Genomic DNA, 21,743 nt, shown 5'->3' with positions numbered 1-21,743 from the left:
AGGAATAACAGCATATTGTTTACATTGCAAAATGTTTCTTTTTTTTTGTGTAATGCATTCCTTTGGTCCATTTATTTCTTTCAAACTTGAATTAAGCAGCAATGTCTCTACACTATAGCCTATAGGCTTTCAGCTCACTTAGGATGAATGGACAGGGTTGTTTCCTTTGGATACCATCCAGTTCTTTGAAATGTGCTGTAATGTCAGTATTATTTTTCAAATAAGTTTTGTTTTTATCCTGGAACTATATGGAAGGTGATATTTGATTTCGACTATGCTGGTATAGTCTTAATATTTTGTTAAAATGTCATGTAGAATGTCTTTATATCCATACCACTATGCATTTCAATGCAGATATTGTATATAAACGCTGTAGAGGCTAAATGCTAATATATCTCAAAGGAATGTAATTTTGTCTTGAATATTTTAAATTGTGAAACTAAAGAAAGTCTCTAAAAACTGACAAGTGTTCACAGTGGTTCCTTGCCTGACTAACTACAACAATTACACAAGACTGATGTGTCCATATGTCTGAAACAAATGACATTTAATATCATTTAAACTAAAATAACAACTATTGGCTGGCAGCCCTCTGAGGATGACTTGAGTTTAAGAGTCAGGAGGCGTCATAAAAGGGCAGTTTGAGATACTGATACCAGTGCTTGAGTTGTCGGGGTAGGAGCTGGAAGACGTTCTCAGTGAGGAACATCAGAGCATCTTGCATGGCTGGTTGCAGAAGCTGATTCGATGGCAGAGAGAGTACAAGGAGACAAAATTTCTCCTATAAACAATAACAGGGTTTATTTTTTCACTAATGGTCAGGCTTACACTAATAATCCACAAACTCTGATACACTGACACAAGTGTTCAAAATGAAATTTGCCATGAATCTATTCACTTCCAGAGAATTTGGAATGATTACCTTTGAGTAGGGCAACTTCTTGTGAGAGAAGTTGTGGAATTGGCCAATCTTCTGCAGGATGGTCCTGTACTCAAAGTCCCTGTCATCAGACAATTCTGAGACATCGCTCTTCAGGATTTCGTACCTAAGAAAACATTTTAAAAGTAAACTAAAAGACAACCAATGTCAACATTTACTGTATTTCACATGAATTTTCCCATGAATAAGTGACATAGTAGGTTACTGTACATGTTGGTAACATAGAACTGAAACTCGCCAAAATAAAAGCGCAGATTTTGGTTCCCTGAGCTCATGTTTTAGTGAGGAGAGCAGCATAGGTAGGCTTGTCTCCTTCCTTGAGGCCATCAATGCATCCAGGAGAGTCCTCATTCTCTCCTCTCTGTGTCTAAACAAAACAAATGAAACATACCGAGTCTATACTGTACATTTTTTCACTTGCATTTATGTTTTGATCAAACATTTTTTTTTTTAAATGCGAGGAAAAGTCTAACATTACACAGGCCTATATTGGAATCATTACAACCGCTTACATTTTCTTCTCAAACATGTCTGTCTCCATCTGATTGTTCATAGATCTCTGAATTTCGATGAACTTTGTTCTGACACGTTCCAGCATATCATGTCTGTTCTTTGGTCTGAAAAAAATATGTGAAGATTGAATATCTATATTCTACTCTCTCGTGTTTCATTAATGTCTTAAACACTAGCCACTGATACTCACTTCTGAGGATCCTTCTCATATGTGGCTGTGGAAAGTAAATAGTCAATATCACTATTTCAATCTGACTTTCAGACCCAAGTAAACCGTTATATGCCGTTTATACTGAAGTGTCATTATATGGTTCTTATATATTTGTTATACTGCAAATCAAAATGGCTGTGTACTAACTGTTCTCATCCAAGAGCAGGTTCAGCCAAGGAGGTAGGTCCCCAGTTTCATTCTCTACCTCCTTTAGACCTGCCTTCCTTCTGAGTCCTAACTGGACAGGCTTACAACTGCAATGTTTTAAGGTGGAATTGACCATTAAACTTTAGTTAGCAAATACATTATTAATTAGGGGTGGCAGGTAGCCTAGTGGTTAAGGGTATTGGGACAGTAACCGAAAGGTTGCTGGTGTGAATCCCTGAGCCGACTAGGTAAAACCATCTGCCGATGTGCCCTTGAGCAAGGCAATTAACCCTAGTTGCTCTGGGTAAGAGCGTCTGCTAAATGAAATATAGATTTTAACCAATGTACTGTATGTATTAGATTTCTTACCCAGCAAACTTAGCGGAGGGTGATTTTGGCTCTGAAAAACAAAAACAAAAAACATTAAAAACAATGATAGTACCGGTATTCCCATGAAAATCTGTGGAAATTTTACTGCCTTGGTCTTGGTGATTGATGAATGACTCCCACAAGTCTGGGTTGATGTTCATGTCCTCAGGTGCAAATGGAATCAGACACCTGACAACATAGAATCACATCTGAAATATTTAAATAAAAAATTGCTTTTATTTGAATGCAGTTAAATCAAGCAGGTTACCATAAACTAGCTATTTAAGTCTTGTAAGTCAATGGGTATTGTAAGAGGTGATATAAATGGATTTAGTTTGGTTACCTCTGAGAGTTCTTCAAAAGAACATTGGTTTTATCTGTGTCTTTCATGATGATGTTCACATACCCACTTGCAAGAGGCAACTTGGTGAGAAATACACAACTTTACTGTACAATTGTGTCATTTATTACAACAATGAATGAACACTAAATGTCACACACAAATAAAGCAAATCTCACCAGTGTTTTCAGGTCTCTATTCCTCATGTTGGTTAAGCCACAAAGTATCTTGTAGATCCACTGAAGCTTCTCTATTATGTGCTCGTCCCTCCTGAATTTTATCCTTCTGTATAAAACGTAAAATATGATATTGCCGGCCCTGAGGGACGGTTGTAGGATAGCCATTTAAGAAAGTGTTGGTGCAATAAAAAATGTGATTTGTTAAAAATCTTTTACGCACCTTAATATTTCCTCTTCTGCTGGAGCATGCTGCTTTATTGACATGGTGCATTCTATATCTTTATCAGCAGGGGACAGGGGAAGCGAAGGGAAGAACATAGTTGTCAACAACACAAACAGTTGCTACTTTCTCCACTTGTAAAGGGACAGATATATTCCAAATGTTAGCATAGGCCTGCCTACCTGCCGCAATCTTGTCATTAGTAGATCTGGGTGAGGTTTTCTTTGGTAGGGGTGGAAGTCTATCCTATTAAATACAATAAATACAAAAACGTGATGTTACATTAAAACTGTTCCAAGCTTTTAACAGAGCTCAGAGATTGATAGGTAATTCCTATTGAGTAGGTAGCTAAAATACCTGGTCCCTCAAGCAAATTACCAAGGGACGACCTGTGTTCACAGCTTGTCTCATGGATGACATCTCTTTGAGGTACTGTTTCAGATGTAAAAACCCATTTTCAGTTTGTGCGGCCATGGAAGGTAGAGATCTGACATGGTCCTCCTCTAAAAGAAATGTAAACAAATCTATTTGGTGGAAAACATTAGACTGTGTTTTTAGAGGGCTAACGTATCCCTTTAAATTTGCTAACTAACTACGTCACAGATTGTGTTATGCTAACCTGTCTAGCTAGCTTGCTTATTTTATGATGGTTTCACACAACTTCTCTTGAAGCAACTGAAATTAACATACTTTTACATTGTTTTTGAAGTTGCTTAAACGTTGGTTAACGTTTCTTACCTTTGCTGTGGTGTGCTTTGTTATTTATATTATGGCTAATGCTAAATCTTCTCGACATCTCCAAGGCCACCATCTGAGCATGCGCGCGGCACAAACGAGATAAGACAGTACAGCATGAAGATAGGCAGAAACTGCATATCCGATATAAATCCTTTATCACACTTGTAAGCGATTTCATGGCGACGTTAGCTAGCTAAACCACATATAGTGTTAGTTATAAAAAATGTTTGGCTAAACTAATTTTGGGGCGGCAGGTAGCCTAGTGGTTAGAGCGTTGGACTAGTAACCGAAAGCTTGCAAAATCGAAACCCTAAACAAGACAGTTCCACTAGGCCGTCGTTGAAAATAAGAATTTGTTCTTAACTGACTTGTCTCCTAAAATTAAAATAAATTCGTAGAAACGAAACACGTAATCAAATCTAACGGTTGTTTCGCGCAAAACGGTGCATGTGCAGATCATCAAATCAAAGGCACTCCTTCGATATAAAGTTGTTTTTAGCGAAAATGAAAACGTGTCAGTTTGTCATTTCCACGAGGTTGGCATAATAACATGTTCAAATACTTAAGACATTGTATTGAATCTAGGTTGTGGCTTTTAGATTTAGAGAAAAGTAATAACTAAGGAAGCATTATCTCATTGATTTCTCCAACCCCTGCTTGGTCTGTTTCGCAAGCGTTCACGAAATTCTCACGATGTGAGAAGTTCCACTCTGTGGCAGTACCATGGGTTCTATTTCCTCGTTCCTCCTAGTCAAATATTTGATTTGGTCTCTTAAAAAGTGTAGCTACCACAAACACCAAGCAGAGGCGGTGATGTTTCTTCTGATCTTTTCAATTATTGTTTCTGTTTAGTCTAAAATGTAATCCTGAGATTATTTTTAGGAGACGACAATTTATCACGCGCTTGTTTTCAACCCTTACGGTAATACTGAAGCGCTTCTGGTGCTTAGGTATACGGTTGATTTTGTTATGGATTGATGGATGAGTCTATCCTGCTGTTTTTGTCAGTTTGACATTTTCTATGTGCCTCTAAAATGATGTGATGTCGTGTGATATCCTCGTGATGTTATTATGATGTCCCGGTTGATGTTTTGAGCTCTCGAGGGGAGAGATCGCATTAGTTGGAATCTTAGCTCTTATCTACCTGCAACTAGCTAGCTATGAGGCTTGCTGTTTTGGGAAATCGATCGGACCCGCAAGACTAAACCAAACACAGGTGACGTTTACCTATGCAATATATGTTATTTTCCAGTTGTTGACAAACAGTTTTCCATAAGCGTCCTTAGCCTAGCTAGTTGCATTGCTCCGCACAACACACAGCCTGGGCCCGTTGATAGCAGAACACTTTGATGAAACACTATCGTTAGCTAACGTTTGAGTTGTAGTGCTGCTAAAATGATTTGAACTGTTTGATCTATTACAACAATGTAAGATAGCTAGTTAACACCAGCTGTCAGTTTATGATGATAGAGAGGTAGCCAGCTTCCAGTAATCTTTTTGCCTCCCATTTTGTGTAGACATGGCTTCCCAGCTCCAGGTTTTCTCCTCTCCTTCAGTCTCCTCCAGCGCATACACTCGTACCAAGAAATTAAAAGTAGAGAACAGTGTGTGGGATGTGAGCGTCCAGGTGGGAGACAACAACTACACTTACTACCAGCAGCAGGGCCCCATCCAGGGGAATGGAAACACATCCTCTCCCTCTGCATCAAGTTTCAACCCAGCATACAACTCCTCCAACTCCAACCAGGGGTATCCATCAATGGGGGGAGGCTCCTGGGAGCAGACAGTCGTACGGGCGGCAGACAGCACAGGCAGTGCCCGAGGACCCTCTTCATCTTCCTCCTCTTCTACCAGTCACCATGTCAAGGATGCTGCATCCTCCTCCCAGCCAGGGGACCTATACCACAAGCAGTACAGTAACAGCCTGAAGAGGAAAAGTGAGGAGGTGGACAGCAGTGACAGTGTTCAGATCCTGGAGGAGCTCTCTGCCCCTGTGCTCTCCAACCGCCCCGCCGCTGGTGGGGGGACCACCACAGCCCAGTCCATAGCACATTCCACCTCCACCACTAAGAGTAGTAACTCCCACAGTGAGGGAGACTACCAGCTAGTGCAGCATGAGATCCTGTGCTCTTTGTCTAACAGTTATGAGGTGCTGGAGTTCCTAGGGAGAGGTACATTTGGCCAGGTGGCTAAATGCTGGAAGCGTGGCACCAATGAAATCGTGGCCATCAAGATCTTGAAGAATCATCCTTCATATGCCCGGCAAGGTCAAATTGAGGTTAGTGTCACTAAGCAGAAGTGACTTTCTTGTAAAGCTTTAACCAGATAAATTAGTCTCTGGTCAGAGCTTCAATTGAATTTGAAAATTGTAGAGGTACCATGCATGTGTACATTTTGTAGAAGTTTGAGAAAGGAGATGATATTAAAATAGTTGAACATATCTACAGTGCCTTCAGAAAGTATCCACACCCCTTGACTTTATCCACATTTTGTTGTTACAGCCTGAATTTAAAATTAATTTAATTTAGATGTTGTGTCACTGGCCTACACACAATACCCCATAATGTTAAAGTGGAATGATGTTTTCTGAAATGTTTACAAATTAATAAAAAATTAAAAGCTGAAATGTCTTGGGTCAATAACTATTCAGCCCCTTTGTTATGGCAAGCCAAAATATGTTCAGGAGTAAACGTTTGCTTAACAAGTAAGTTACATGGACATTCTGTGTGCAATAATAGTGTTTAACATGCTTTTTTTAATGACTACCTCATCTCTATACCCCACACATACAATTATCTGTAGGATCCCTTAGTTGAACAGTGAATTTCAAACACAGATTCAACCACATTTACCAGGGAGGTTTTTCAATGCCTTGCAAAAGGCACCTATTGGTAGATATATATATTTTTTTATATATTTTTTCAAAAACCAGTCATTGACTATCCCTTAACATGGTGAAGTTTTTAATTACACTTTGGATGGTGTATCAATATACCCAGTGACTACAAACATACAGGTGTCCTTCCTAACTCGGTTGCCGGAGAGGAAGGAAACTGAGGATGGATCAACATTGTAGTTACTTCATAATCCTAACTTAAATGACATATTGAAAACAAGGAAGCCTGTGCAGAATACAAATATTGCAAAACATGCATTCTGTTTACAATAAGGCACTAAATTAAAACTGCAAACTTTATGTCCAGAATACAAAGTGTTATGTTTGGGGCAGACACAACACATAAATGAGTACCGCTCTTCATATTTTCCAGCATGGTGGTGGCTGCATCATGTTATGGGTAAGCTTGTCATCGCAAGGATCAGGGAGTTTTTTGGAATGGAACTAAGCAAAAACAAAGTCCAAGAGGAAAACCTGGTTCAGTATGCTTTCCAACAGACACTGGGAGACAAATTCACCTTTCAGCAGGACAATAACTTAAAACATAAGGCCAAATATACACTGGAGTTGCTTATCAAGATGACATTGAATGATCCTGAGTGGCCGAGTTACAGTTTTGACTTAAATCAGCTTGAAAATCTATGGCAAGACTTAAAAATGGCTATCTAGCAATGATCAACAACCAACTTGACAGAGCTTGAAGAATGTATAAAGAATAATGTGCAAATATTGTACAATCCAGGTGTGCAAAGCTCTTAAAAACGTACCCAGAAAGACTCACAGCTGTAAACGGTGACAGGGGTGTGAATACTTATGTAAATGAGATATTTCAGTATTTAATTTTCAATACATTTTCTAAAATGTAAAAAAAAAAACATGTTTGACTTTGTCATTATCGGTTATTTTGTGTAGATGGTTGAGAAAAAAAAATCAAATCCGTTTTGAATTCAGGCTGTAACACAACAAAATGTGGAATGAATACTTTCTGAAGGCTCTGTATCTGCCATCGTCCTGCAGGTGAGTATCCTGAGCAGACTGAGCACAGAGAACGCAGACGAGTTCAACTTTGTGCGCTCCTACGAGTGTTTCCAACACAAGAACCACACCTGTCTCGTGTTTGAGATGTTGGAGCAGAATCTCTATGACTTTCTGAAGCACAGCAAGTTCAGCCCGCTGCTGCTCAAGTCAATCCGGCCTGTGCTGCAGCAGGTACGATACAGTACAATTAATAGTCTTGAACACTTTTTTAGTACTGCACAATACTACTATATGCAAAATAACACAATACACTGTACATATTGCATGTTACCCATATCATACACATATTGTACAGCCATATACATAATACATACATATATATGTTTTTACATTGCCATGTATGTCATCAGGTGGCCACGGCCCTGTTGAAGCTGAAGAGCCTGGGTCTAATCCATGCTGACCTGAAGCCTGAGAACATCATGCTGGTGGATCCTCTCAGACAGCCCTACAGGGTGAAGGTCATCGACTTTGGCTCCGCCAGCCACGTTTCTAAGGCAGTGTGTTCCACCTACCTACAGTCACGCTACTACCGGTGAGTGCCAGTCAGGGTTGGGGTCAATTTCATTTAGATTCAGTAAATTCATGAAGTAAACGGAATATTCCAATAAGTAAAATCGCCATTGGAATTTCAATTTACTTATTGAATTGACTGAATAGAAATGTAATTGAGCCCAACCCTGGTGCATGTGTCGTTTTGTGACACAAGAGTCTCAGTAGCCATGGATGTATTGCAGGCTCAATATTATGTACTCATGTTACCAACATGTCTAGTTTTTCAACCACTCCACAAATTTCTTGTTAACAAACTAGTTTTGGAAAGTCGATTAGGACATTTACTTTGTGCATGACACAAGTAATTTTTCCAACAATTGTTTACAGACAGATTATTTCATTTATAATCCACTGTATCACAATTCCAGTGGGTCAGAAGTTGACACTGCCTTTCAACAACTTTGAAAATTCCAGAAAATGGTGTCATGGCTTTAGCAGCCTCTGATAGGCTAATTGACATCATTTGAGTCAATTGGACGTGTACATGTGGATGTATTTCAAGGCCTACCTTCAAATTCAGTGCCTCTCTGCTTGACATGGGAAAATCAAAAGAAATCAGCTAAGACCTCAGAAAAAAAATGTAGACCTCCACAAGTCTGCTTCATCCATGGGAACAATTTCCAAAAGCCTGAAGGTACCACGTTCATCTGTACAAACAATAGTACGCAAGTATAAACACCATGGGACCACGCAGCCGTCATACCGCTCAGGAAGGAGACGTGTTCTGTCTCATAGAGATGAACGTACTTTGTTGCGAAAAGTGCAAATCAATCCCAGAACAAAAGCAAAGGACCTTGTGAAGATGCTGGAGGAAACAGGTACAAAAGTATCTATATCCACAGTAAAATGAGTCCTATATCGACATAACCTGAAAGGCCGCTCAGCAAGGAAGAAGGCACTGCTCCTAAACCGCCATAAAAAAAAGCCAGACTACAGTTTGCAACTGCACATGGGGACAAAGATTGTACTTTTTGGAGAAATGTCCTCTGGTCTGATGAAACAATAATAGAACTGTTTGGCCATAATGACCATCGTTATGTTTGGAGGAGAAAGTGGGAGGCTTGCAAGCCGAAGAACACCATCCCAACCGTGAAGCACGGGGGTGGCAGCATCATGTTGTGGGGGTACTTTGCTGCAGGAGGGACTGGTGCACTTCACAAAATATATGGCATCATGAGGAAAGGAAAATTATGTGGATATATTGGAGCAACATCTCAAGACATCAGTCAGGAAGTTAAAGCTTGGTCGCAAATGGGTCTTCCAAATGGACAATGACCCCAAGCATACTTCCAAAGTTGTGGCAAAATGGCTTAAGGACAACAAAGTCAAGGTATTTGAGTGGCCATCACAAAGCCCTGACCTCAATCATATAGAACATTTGTGGGTAGAACTGAAAAAGCATGTGCGAGCAGGGAGGCCTACAAACCTGACTCTGTTACACCAGCTCTGTCAGGAGGAATGGGCCAAAATTCACCCAACTTATTGTGGGAAGCTTGTGGAAGGCTACCGAAACGTTTGACCCAAGTTAAACAATTTAAAGGCAATGCTACCAAATACTAATTGAGTGTATGTAAACTTCTGACCCACGGGGAATGTGATGAATGAAATAAAAGCTGAAATAAATCATTCTCTCTGCTATTATTCTGACATTTCACATTCTTAAAATAAAGTGGTGATCCTAACTGACCTAAGGCAGGGGATTTTTACTATGATTAAATGTCAGGAATTGTGAAAAACTGAGTATAAATGTATTTGGCTAAGGTGTATGTAACCTTCCGACTTCAACTATATGTGTTGTTGCAGGGCGCCAGAGATCATCCTGGGCCTTCCCTTCTGTGAAGCTATAGATATGTGGTCTCTGGGCTGCGTCATTGCTGAACTGTTCTTGGGTTGGCCTCTTTATCCTGGTGCCTCAGAGTATGATCAGGTCAGCAGCACCTCTTCTACTTTTTGTGAGACACGACACTGTCATCCATCATTGACATGTATTTGTTTCCTCCATTTTGTTGAAGTATAAGTCATACATGAAGTGGCTGGTTTTCCAGACACAGATTAAGTGTAGTCCTGGACTAAAGTGTGTTCAGTGGAGATTCCCATTTGAAGTGTTTTCTAGTCCAACACTAGACTTAATCGGTGTCTGGGAAACTGGCCCTAAGTCTGTTTGTGACCAATCTCTGATTAACACTGTTGCTGTTGCTTTTCTCTTGGCTTCATCAGATCCGGTACATCTCCCAGACCCAGGGCCTGCCTGCTGAATACCTCCTGAGTGAAGGCACCAAGTCCAGTCGCTTCTTTAACAGAGGCCCTGACTCCAGCTACCCCCTATGGAGGCTCAAGGTACAGTAGGTAACATATTAGGAATCAGAATGTTGATAATTACATGTTTATAGCTAATTATCTTTCAAGTTTAAAGTTTTTTTAGTTGTATCTACAGGATATACATGGTATATACCTTCAAACGAAATGCTTACTTGCAGGTTCCTTCTTGACAATGCAACAACAATAAGAAATAATACAAGATAAGAATACGAACATAAAGTAGAATAGAATACATTTTTTTGCAAAAGTAAAATACAGAAGGCACATTTAACGTACAATATTTACACATGTATTAGAGAAAGGGGGGATTGAAGGGCTAGTGTTTAAATTGTTCAGAGCAAGTGTTTAAATTGTTCAGTATTAGCAATAGTGGATAAGAGTATGGTAGAGGCAATTGTGATGTGTGGGTGCATATTGATGAAATATCTTGTTCACTGATGTATATTGTACAGTACCTTTTAATAGTATTTTTTATTTTATTTTTTATTTTACCTTTTCCTTTTGTCTGTAGACTCCTTCAGAGCACGAGGCGGAGCTGGGGATAAAGTCAAAGGAGGCTCGGAAATACATCTTTAACTGTCTGGATGATATGATGCAGGTGAGGGTGACTAGGTCGCCATTCATTCTCTAAATCCACTCGTCATTAATCCATTACTATTTTGTATAAGGCTATGCTTATAAATTGGTATGTTTCATATCTCCAATTTATTTGATCTCTTCAGAGTAGACTTGGATGTTTAAAGATGCAATATGTAACTGTCATTCGGATTGAAAGCAAGTCTAAGAAGCTGTATATCTGTTCTATGCACTATTTCTATGCTTCCCGTTCTTAAGTTTTGTTTTTTGCGTCTTTTATTTGCTGCTTTGTACACCAGATTCAAAAACAATATTTTTGGTTATGGAAAATATATTTCACAGCGTTTAAAAAATAAAATAATAATAATTAAAAACGGTACAATGATTCTCTACACTATGCTTGCTTGTTTTGTCACATTAAACTGAAATTAGTCAAATTTTAGCAACCAGGAAATGGTGGAGCGATTTCTGCATAGTGCATCTATAAATGTTTACATTTTAGTCATTTAGCAGACTTTCTGTATGTTGTGGCAGGTGAACATGACTAGTCTGGCGGGAACTGACATCCAGGCAGAGAAGGCGGACCGGAGAGAGTTTATTGACCTGCTGAAGAAGATGCTAACGCTGGACGCAGACAAACGCATCACCCCCATGAAGACCCTCAACCACACCTTCGTCACCATGACCCACCTGCTGCACTTCCCTCACAGCTCACAGTAAGTAGAGGATCATCAGGACTATCGTATTGTGGCATTTATGTCAAATTACATTTTATATCAATTGTTTGGCCTAAGAGCTCTTACACACGATATCCCAGGATTAAGACGGCTTGACAAATCTCCTTGTTTTTCTCTCGAGATAAAATGTGTCATCAAATCAAATGTATTTATAAATCCCTTTTTACATCAGCAGTCACAAAGTGCTTATACTGAAACCCAGCCTAAGACCCCAAACAGCAAGCAATGCAGATGTAGAAGCACGGTGGTTAGGAAAAACTCCCCAGAAAGACAGGAACCGAGGAAGAAACCTAGAGAGGAACCAGGCTCTGAGGTGTGGCCAGTCCTCTTCTGGCTGTACCAGCTGGATATAATAAGAGTACAGAGTACCTTGCTCCTTTAGATTCACATATGCCTTGATATTTCTTATTTTTCAGTGTGAAGTCGTGCTTCCAGAACATGGACATTTGCAAGCGAAGGGTCAACCCTTTCGAGAGTGGAAAGAATCTGTTTTCTAGCAGCAACACCCCCAGTGCAGCTACAAACCTCACTGTTACATTTAGCAGCCAGCACAACCAGGTGAGAACTGTTGTGGAAATTACACAGGGACACTAAAAGTTCATCTTAAATGAATCATTATTGTCAGTGCGCTGGAGGTTTCAACATAGGTAATGCACCATAGTGAAAGTCTGTCTGTCAGAAACTCAGACAAGTTACATTTGCATGATTTAGCATAACTAATTAATCATGACTGTTTTGTTTCATTCATGTGACCGACCAATACTGGGTCATGCATGTGGCAGACCAATACCTCACTTCTTATAAGCTGAGACCTTGAAACTGAGATATCTTTCGTTCTCAAAACAAGGTCTGGGTGTACTGCCAAATTGCAGCTACTGATAGTGAGGATTCGTTCACTCAAGTCACTTGTATGAACACAGAAATTGGTTTATAGAACAGCACAGTGGTCCTTCTGTAGCTCAGTTGGTAGAGCATGGCGCTTGTAACGCCAGGGTAGTGGGTTCGATCCCCGGGACCACCCATACGTAGAATGTATGCACACATGACTGTAAGTCGCTTTGGATAAAAGCGTCTGCTAGATGGCATATATTAGCACATGAATAGAACACAGAAATGACTTATGAGAAAAACACATTTTCATCACAGTACTAAGGATATTTTTCCCCTTAAGCTAATATCTTTTATCATCAGACTTACTCAGCATGTCCTAGCATGAATATTTTACAGCACGTAAAGTGTGAAAGTAAAATGTGATGAATAGTTATTTCATGTTATCCACACCATGTCAGGTGGCGTCAACCGGTGGCCAGTCCCTGTCCCTGAGCAGCAACGTCCCTCTGCTGAACTACCAGTCGGGGCTGTATCAGCAGGCTACTATCAACATCCCAGGTCTCCACCAGCAAAGTGTCCCTCTGCAGACCAGACCCACCCAGCTGTGTGGCCAGGCAGAGCCTTTCCAGCAGACTCTCATAGTCTGCCCACCCACCATCCAGGGTGAGAACAGATGGGGCAGGGTTATAATGTTTGTTATAAGTATAGTTTGTTTGCCTCTCTTGTTGAACTTGAATGAAGACCAAATTCATGTCGCAGCTAAGTACATAGGTTGTAATGTGGGAGACCGCTTTCAGAGATACATGTTGTGTAGCCTTATGTGATATAATAACACAAGAGGATCTGAACTTCATAATGTTGTCCAATTGTCCCTAGTTAGATGTAATGTCTGCAGTTTGCATCTGCAGAGCTGTATGCATGACATTGTAACTAATCTACCGCCTTCCTTTCTTCTTAGGCCTCCAGTCATCCGGTAAACACTCTGGGTTCCCAGTGAGGATGGAAAACTCTGTTCCCATGGTGCCCCAGAACCAGTCCACTCAGCCTCTGCATCTCCAGCCTGGAATGCTCACACAGGTACAGCAAGACTGAGTGCTGTATGACTACCCACCACATATTGACTCCATGTGTGTCCATTGAAATCCTATGAATAACCAGAGTAGTATTGACAGGATTCCTCACACCAAGGTGTTTAGCCTCCTTAACATCCTCTCCTTTCTTTGGGAATCAGTCTCCGACTGATTGGTGAAGGGATGTGGAGATCGGATTGACCTTCCCTGTCCATTTATCTAACCCCTACATCCCTCCCTCAAACCTCCTCCCCACCAGCAATCCTGCAATCCATTGATGGTAGCCACCCTGCAAGCCCCTGTGGCAGGAATGGCCCCTCTGTATTCACTGCCCCTGGGCTGTGGGGCTGGAAGGCCTGGCCTACTGGAACAGAGCCCCACCATGCTGGTAAAGCACTATCACTAATACCCCGTTGCCCCTTTCTCCTCCGACACATGTCAGGGGTGGGCAGAGCATGGGACGCATGTACTGCTGCTAACTCTGGTCTGTGCTTATGCTTGCAGCATCTTATCTCTCCTTTTCTCTTCCCCTTCCAAAAAGAGAGATGTTGTATTATGATACAGAGACAGCTGAAGTTTCTGGAAGTCTTGCTGAAATGTAAATAGATTCAACCAAATGTAAATTTGCACTCCATCTCTTCAACCTTTGGAATCCCTGTTGATTCAAAATATCAATGTTGTTGCTTTGGTCCTGGAATCGTGCAGCAGACATTAGAAATACCATCTTAGAATGCTGCCCCTTGATTGTCTGTCATGCTTCTCTTAACAGAATACTCTTGAGTTTCAGGTTTTAAACCACCTTCTCAGTTCCACAGAACTCTGTCTTCCAGGGCTTGAGCTTGGCTTGAGAGAATGAACAGTTGTTTCTTCTGCTAGTTGGAGTGCCGGTTTAATGGTGTTTTGATGTCAAACATATTTCCCTCAGCAGTAACTATTGAGGTTTTCTCTGTTCGGGTCATGCTTTGGAAGTCCGGGGAACAGAGAACAATCATAGAATGTTTTTCTTTCCCCTTTGAATTTGAGCTTGACTCAGTGGGGGCATGCTGGATGCCTATAGCTTTCCATGTATGACAGGAGCAAACACTGAATCATGTCTGTCTGCAAAATGCATGTGCTTGTCATGCCTCTTCCCAGTGGTTCTTGTAGAATCCACACCCAACCTGTAAGGGTCTGACTCGTACTCACATGTAGCACAGCATTTTTCTATTTCCCTTAAAACAGACTGTTCAACTTGCTTTCATTGATCTCAGTATTAGTTGTTTTAGAAGCAAACCTAGAATAAATCACTTTGTTTGTTTTTGTCTGTTTGTGTGTACAGCAGGGCTGGCCAGCAGGCACCCAGCAGATCCTCATCCCCTCCATGTGGCAGCAGATGCCAGGTATGTCCCTCCACAACCCCAGCCAAACCCAGACTCTGGTCCCTGACTCCCCCATGGGAGCCCCCCTCTCTGGGGGAGAAAGCTCAGAACAACAGGCCTCACACTGGAGGTGAGTACTGCAGTGGTGTCCCTCTGGGCACTAAGGCCATATCATTGTCCAAAGAGCAGAACGTTAGAGGAATTGCAGATGAAGCCCTAATTTGATATTTTCTGACATTATTTTGTATGTGGAGACGTTAGATGGTTCAGATAATATTGTGTTGTACTGATTCAGACATGCTAGGGAAGCTAATTACAAGTTATTGTCATGCCAGGGGTCGTCATGGCAGTCATTACCATGGCATCAAACAGCAGGACCATACACTGGGGCGTCATGCACCTGCGGCCCAGTTCCAAGCAAGATCTCAGCAGGGGAAAAGGTCTAAGGCTCGAGATGCCGACAGTAGGGCCAGGTAAATTTCAACCCAATGGTCAGGTCCAAGAATACACACTTTATTCATACTCTTGTATACTGTATGGTTCTCTTCCTCATTAGGTGTGTGATTTCTATGAATCAGTGAGAGCTTTATGATTGAGGACTTTCAGATCAACACAAACTTTTGTAAAGCACATTGAAACATCTCAATATACTTTCCTGTTAAAATGACATTTGTCCCTTTGCAGGCCTGTGTTGTCTCTGCAGACAGCCGCCCCTATGGTCCACAACACACCACTGCCTGCCTTGAGTGGTGATCCAATTATCATCTCTGATACTCCCAGCCCTGCTGTCAGCATTATCACTATCCATAGTGACACAGAGGAAGAGGATGACGGGAAGTTCCCTGCTGCCAGGTGAGGTCAATCCTGTGTATTCTAATGTATCCACCTAATGTGTGAATGAATGAGAGACAATGGAGATACGCTGCTGTTTTGTTGAGTAGCTGAAACCAGCACCCTGGATGACCCTGGCTTTAGTGTCAATCCCTCGGGTGCGTGTGTCTGTGTGTCTCAAGGGGTTGGGTTGAAAGCAAAAGAGGAATTTTGGTGTTCTAAAAAGAAAACGATAAAGTTTTCTTCCTCTTTTCTGTCACAGCTCTGGTGCTAACCAGCGGGCCAACGTGATTAGCTGTGTGACAGTCCACGACTCGCATGACTCTGACTCGTCCACCAGCAGTCCCCTGAGCCCCAAGGGCCTGGCCAACAGCTCCTCCTCGTCCCAGACCTCCCACTCCTTCTCCAAGTCTCTAGCCATCATCCTGCCCTTAGTGAAGACCCAGTCTGGGGAGAGCAGAGTACCTAAAACAGGTTGGCGTGGTAACACACCTCCAGTCTAGTGTCCCCCCTACTATTGTATAGGTGGAGCTGCCCACCTCCTTAGTTTTGTTGCCTTTCACCTTAAATAATTTGGTTTTTATTGATTTTCAGATCAACCTGCTAAATTCTCTGGTAAATTCAAGAAGGGGACAGCTCAGCAGTCCAGCAGGGCAGGAAGGACCTCCAGCTCTGATCGCAACCAGAGTGCCACAACTAGCAGATCCCAACCACTCAACCTGAGTCAGGTAAGGGTATATGGTTGATCTCAATTGTCATGTCTTAGGGTTTTTATTTAAAATATAGTTATCTAGAATGTGAATGAAGGTAAGGTGTATATGGGGTGGCAGGTAGCCTAGTGGTTAATAGCGTTGGGCCAGTAACCAAAAGGTTGCTCGATCGAATCCCTGAGCTGACACGGTAAAAATCTGTCGTTCTGCCCCTGAACAAGGCAGTTAACCCACTGTTCCTAGGCCGTCACTGAAAATAAGAATTTGTTCTTAACTGACTTGCCTAGTTAAATAAAAAAAAATATTTTAAAAAAAGTAATATAAAATGTGAATGAAGTTATATAAATTGTAGCCAATGTTTTCCTCTCCAGGTACAGCAGTCTGTGATGTCATCATCGCAAGACAGAACAGGAGGCAACAACAGCTCCTTGCCCCGTCAGACCACTTACCCTCCTCCCATCTCCTCCAACTCCTCTTACCGCCTGCACGAGGCTGCCTCCATTTTCACCTCTACCCCGAACCTGTACGCCTACCCTGCCTCTGCCGCCCTGGCTTCTGTCTCCCAGGCCGTGGACCAGCTCCATGCCGGCGGCTCTTCTCGACATGCCCGGCCCAATGGGCCCTACTCCTCCCTGGGGCTCCTACATGCCCAGGGACAGTACCACCACCAGCAGCAGCTGGCGGCCCAGCCTTACCCCGTTCCCCGATCCAGCGCGGCAGCCTACCAGCTAAGCCAAAGGAAGCTCAGTCAGTACCCCTACCTGTGAAGAATAGAAGCTGCCTGAGACAGAACCATAGAAATATAATCTGTGGGCAGATCAGCTCTCTAGCCCAGTGGAAGACCAAATGGAGACCAAGATTATAAAGGTGCCCAACTGCACAAGTATAGCACTGGGACAATGATTTGTCATGTTTTTTAAATGTGCAATTTATTAAGACCTTGTTTAAAATTTTAACAGCTTCGTTGGCAATTTCCTGATTTCAGAGACGGTTTTAACGTGGTAAATATGAGTTTTTTCCCTTTCGCTTTTTTCCCCGTTACTTAAATTAAGCACACTTATGTTAACAAAAAGTATTTAGACATTTCTTCTATGTAAAGCCAGTATTTCGTTTTTGAATATCTTTGTTTTTAGAATAATAAGCTTATAATAGCCTACCTGTCAAAAGCACTAACCATTTGTGTCCTTTATGCCATTATGACAATTTATTTCCATTGTTATTTTCATCATGTACTTCTGCTAATCAAATTGTATATTATAATGTACCTTTTATTCATTTGCTTTTAGCATTTTTTTTGTGTCTATACATTGCAAATGACCCTGAACAGAGTTGGTCTCTGTTATAAATGTTTTGTGTTTATGTTTGTTAAAAAATACAGATGAAATTTGTTGACAAAATCACCTTATCTGAAACTTCTGACATTGCCGTTTGCAAACATGCATCTTTTGTGTTTTTCTCCAGCCTGTCACTGAGGCGCTTGTCAAAGGCCCTTGACTTTGAAAGTGCTGCTCACATATTCCACACATCACATTAATAATCTCATCACCACTTTAAGCCTATTGATAGGCTCCTGTCAACCTTGAATTAATTTGGTGAATTGTGTTGAATCTGATGGTGATTCATGAGTATATAAATAGATGTTGGATATAGAGTTGATGGTTTTGGTGACATGATAGTCGTTCATACTATATACTATTACCTTAATCATCATATAGGCAATAAAATGCTTTTTAAGATGTATACTGTGGTACTGTATTTTTTGCAAAAGATCTATAATGCTTTTTGTTAATAAGCTAAATATAACAGAATATATACTTTCATACAAAACAAATCTATAGAATGAAGCGGATACTTCTATTTGTGTTTGGTTGGCCTGGCTGATCCGGCCAACCAAATGGCATATATTTGGCCCTGGCTGATCCGGCTTGCTCACATCCTCCCAAATGGCGATCAGATCGTCTAGGAATGTCAATGATAAATTGATTCCTTTCATTCTTGCTATGTTCCAAGAAACAATAGAAAAGGGGGAGTTACCGGCTTCCTTAAAGCAAGGTGTAATTACTTTGATTCCCAAACCTAATAAGGATAGTCTTTATATAGACAACTGGAGACCCGTTGAATAATAATAGCCTGTTGAATAATGATGGGAAATTATTTGCTCTTGTATGTGCTAAGAGGTTGAAACAAGGCTTGTATCATATACAGTGGGGCAAAAAAAGTATTTAGTCAGCCACCAATTGTGCAAGTTCTCCCACTTAAAAAGATGAGAGAGGCCTGTCATTTTCATCATAGGTACACTTCAACTATGACAGACAAAATGAGAAAACAAAATCCAGAAAATAGGATGTAGGATTTTTTATGAATTTATTTGCAAATTATGGTGGAAAATAAGTATTTGGTCACCTACAAACAAGCAAGATTTCTGGCTCTCACAGACCTGTAACAACTTCTTTAAGAGGCTCCTCTGTCCTCCACTCGTTACCTGCATTAATGGCACGTGTTTGAAGTTGTTATCAGTTTAATAGACACCTGTCCACAACCTCAAACAGTCACACTCCAAACTCCACTATGGCCAAGACCAAAGAGCTGTCAAAGGACACCAGAAACAAAATTGTAGACCTGCACCAGGCTGGGAAGACTGAATCTGCAATAGGTAAGCAGCTTGGTTTGAAGAAATCAACTGTGGGAGCAATTATTAGGAAATGGAAGACATACAAGACCACTGATAATCTCCCTCGATCTGGGGCTCCACACAAGATCTCACCCCGTGGGGTCAAAATGATCACAAGAACGGTGAGCAAAAATCCCAGAAACCGGGGGACCTAGTGAATGACCTGCAGAGAGCTGGGACCAAAGTAACAAAGCCTACCATCAGTAACACACTACGCCGCCAGGGACTCAAATCCTGCAGTGCCAGACATGTCCCCCTGCTTAAGCCAGTACATGTCCAGGCCCGTCTGAAGTTTGCTAGAGAGCATTTGGATGATCCAGAAGAAGATTGGGAGAATGTCATATGGTCAGATGAAACCAAAATATAACTTTTTGGTAAAAACTCAACACGTCGTGTTTGGAGGACAAAAAATGCTGAGTTGCATCCAGAGAACACCATACCTACTGTGAAGCATGGGGCTGGAAACATCATACTTTGGCGCTGTTTTTCTGCAAAGGGACCAGGACGACTGATCCATGTAAAGGAAAGAATGAATGGGGCCATGTATCGTGAGATTTTGAGTGAAAACCTCCTTCCATCAGCAAGGGCATTGAAGATGAAACGTGGCTGGGTCTTTCAGCATGACACTGATCCCAAACACACCGCCCGGGCAACGAAGGAGTGGCTTCGTAAGAAGCATTTCAAGGTCCTGGAGTGGCCTAGCCAGTCTCCAGATCTCAACCCTATAGAAAATCTTTGGAGGGAGTTGAAAGTCTGTGTTGCCCAGCAACAGCCCCAAAACATCACTGCTCTAGAGGAGATCTGCATGGAGGAATGGGCCAAAATATCAGCAACAGTGTGTGAAAACCTTGTGAAGACTTACAGAAAACGTTTGACCTCTGTCATTGCCAACAAAGGGTATATAACAAAGTATTGAGATAAACTTTTGTTATTGACCAAAGACTTATTTTCCACCATCATTTGCAAATAAATTCATTAAAAATCCTAAAATGCGATTTTGTCTGTCATAGTTGAAGTGTACCTATGAGGGAAATTACAGGCCTATCTCACCTTTTTAAGTGGGAGAACTTGCACAATTGGTGTCTGACTAAATACATTTTTGCCCCACTGTAATTGATGAAGAAAGAACAATCTGGCTTTATGCGTGGTCGACACATTAGTAATAACATCTGGTGAATCTTAGATATGATTGACTATAATGACCTCATCCTTGATGATAGTTTTCTTATGTTTGTTGATCTTTCTAAAGCTTTTGACACTGGGAAAGCAATACGTTTTTTGGGGTTTGGTGACTCTTGTTTTTTAAAGCAGTCCAAACTTTATATAGTGGTTGTACTAGCTCTGTAAAATTAGCTCACGGGACATCCCAAAGATGTAATATTGGGCATGGCATTAGGCAGGGCTGCCAAATTAGTCCGTTTTTATTTTTATTGTTTACTCAAATTATGACTCTTCATATCAAGAAAGGGAATTTTCAAGGTGTTTCAGCACTTGGAAATGAATTTAAACTATGTCAACTGGCTGATGATACCACCATATTTTTGAGAGACAGGAATGAGGTTTCTAAAGCAGTTTCCTGTATTGGAGACTATTCCTTAGTTTCGGGTTTGAAAATTAATATCAATAAGTCAAGTCTTATTTCCACTCAAGGATTGTGTTTTACAGGAAGGACATCTATTAGGACATCTACTTTGTGCATGACACAAGTCATTTTTCCAACAATTGTTTACAGACAGATTATTTCACTTGTAATTCACTGTATCACAATACCAGTGGGTCAGAAGTTTACATGCACTAAGTTGACTGTGCCTTTAAACAGCTTGGAAAATTCCAGAAAATTATTTCATGGCTTTAGAAGCTTCTGATAGGTTAATTTACAGAATTTGAGTCAATTGGGGGTGTACCTGTGGATGTATTTCAAGGCCTACCTTCAAACTCAGTGCCTCTTTGCTTGACATCATGGGAAAATCAAAAGAAATCAGCCAAATACCTCAGAATCTTTTTTTGTGGAAGGCTACCCAAAACATTTGACCCAAGTTAAAAATTAAAGGCAATGCTACCAAATACTGATTGAGTGTATGTAAACTTTTGACCCACTGGGAATGTGATGAAAGAAATAAAAGATGAAATAAATCATTTTCTATACTATTATTCTGACATTTCACATTCTTAAAATAAAGTGGTGATCCTAACTGACCTAAAACAGGGAATTGTTACTAGGATTAAATGTCAGGAATTGTGAAGAACTGAGTATAAATGTATTTGGCTAAGGTGTATGTAAACTTCCGACTTCAACTGTACAATGGGGGAAAGCATGAAAAATTGCTAATAAATGTTGTATCAGTAAGGTAAAGGAAGTTTAAATTAAAATGTTACATACCTTTTGGAAAGACTAAAGCTGAATATCTGAATATCAAGCTGAATATTGACTATACATTTCATTTCTGTGGAATGGAGACCCTGTATTTATAGTAGAATATTTTGAATTGACATTCAG

General features: G+C 40.9%; 2 protein-coding genes across 12 annotated transcripts; one reads left to right on the top strand and one right to left on the bottom strand.

Moving 5' to 3' along the window:
* Positions 1 to 522: 522 nt before the first annotated feature.
* LOC118360755 (uncharacterized) lies at positions 523 to 3,835 on the bottom strand. 7 transcript variants are annotated; one of them, XM_035740143.2, is made up of 14 exons: positions 3,658 to 3,835; positions 3,277 to 3,443; positions 3,102 to 3,165; positions 2,920 to 2,977; positions 2,700 to 2,838; positions 2,524 to 2,603; positions 2,290 to 2,369; positions 2,181 to 2,211; positions 1,812 to 1,918; positions 1,644 to 1,668; positions 1,453 to 1,557; positions 1,179 to 1,307; positions 923 to 1,046; positions 523 to 781 (listed from the first exon to the last, which is right to left on the bottom strand). In XM_035740143.2, the coding sequence occupies exons 1-14, from the start codon at positions 3,833 to 3,835 to the stop codon at positions 617 to 619; spliced, it is 1,452 nt and encodes a 483-aa protein (XP_035596036.1). In that variant the 3' UTR covers positions 523 to 616. The 7 variants fall into 7 exon arrangements, with proteins under 7 accessions (XP_035596036.1, XP_035596029.1, XP_035596034.1 ...); XM_035740136.2 differs by having other exon boundaries at positions 2,181 to 2,369; XM_035740141.2 differs by having other exon boundaries at positions 523 to 739; positions 2,181 to 2,369.
* On the top strand, positions 3,216 to 18,315 carry LOC118360753 (homeodomain-interacting protein kinase 1-like). 5 transcript variants are annotated; one of them, XM_035740130.2, is made up of 18 exons: positions 3,216 to 3,348; positions 5,175 to 5,935; positions 7,571 to 7,762; positions 7,942 to 8,123; positions 9,947 to 10,070; positions 10,361 to 10,480; positions 10,974 to 11,060; positions 11,573 to 11,754; positions 12,192 to 12,333; positions 13,065 to 13,269; positions 13,565 to 13,683; positions 13,936 to 14,064; positions 14,995 to 15,164; positions 15,370 to 15,507; positions 15,719 to 15,886; positions 16,128 to 16,339; positions 16,460 to 16,593; positions 16,947 to 18,315. In XM_035740130.2, the coding sequence occupies exons 2-18, from the start codon at positions 5,177 to 5,179 to the stop codon at positions 17,340 to 17,342; spliced, it is 3,459 nt and encodes a 1,152-aa protein (XP_035596023.1). In that variant the 5' UTR covers positions 3,216 to 3,348; positions 5,175 to 5,176; the 3' UTR covers positions 17,343 to 18,315. The 5 variants fall into 5 exon arrangements, with proteins under 5 accessions (XP_035596023.1, XP_035596024.1, XP_035596022.1 ...); XM_035740131.1 differs by lacking the exon at positions 3,216 to 3,348 and adding an exon at positions 3,728 to 3,821; XM_035740129.2 differs by lacking the exon at positions 3,216 to 3,348 and adding an exon at positions 4,706 to 4,873.
* The last annotated feature ends 3,428 nt before the right edge of the window (positions 18,316 to 21,743 follow it).

This window comes from Oncorhynchus keta, chromosome 28, assembly GCF_023373465.1.
Source record: "Oncorhynchus keta strain PuntledgeMale-10-30-2019 chromosome 28, Oket_V2, whole genome shotgun sequence".
NCBI lineage: Eukaryota > Metazoa > Chordata > Actinopteri > Salmoniformes > Salmonidae > Oncorhynchus > Oncorhynchus keta.
The sequence above is the reverse complement of the archived record's forward strand: the minus strand, read 5'-3'. Positions and strand labels throughout refer to the sequence as shown.

Bases quoted from the DNA above. Each gene is read 5' to 3' on its own strand.
- LOC118360753 (XM_035740130.2), top strand. From the start codon at position 5,177: ATGGCTTCCCAGCTCCAGGTTTTCTCCTCTCCTTCAGTCTCCTCCAGC. The intron at 8,124-9,946 runs GTGAGTGCCAGT...GTGTTGTTGCAG, and splicing joins CTACAGTCACGCTACTACCG to GGCGCCAGAGATCATCCTGG. The intron at 13,270-13,564 runs GTGAGAACAGAT...CTTTCTTCTTAG, and splicing joins CTGCCCACCCACCATCCAGG to GCCTCCAGTCATCCGGTAAA.
- LOC118360755 (XM_035740136.2), bottom strand. From the start codon at position 3,835: ATGAAATCGCTTACAAGTGTGATAAAGGATTTATATCGGATATGCAGT. The intron at 2,839-2,919 runs GTGCGTAAAAGA...ACCGTCCCTCAG, and splicing joins GCAGAAGAGGAAATATTAAG to GGCCGGCAATATCATATTTT. The intron at 1,669-1,811 runs GTTAGTACACAG...TACTTTCCACAG, and splicing joins CCTGCTCTTGGATGAGAACA to CCACATATGAGAAGGATCCT.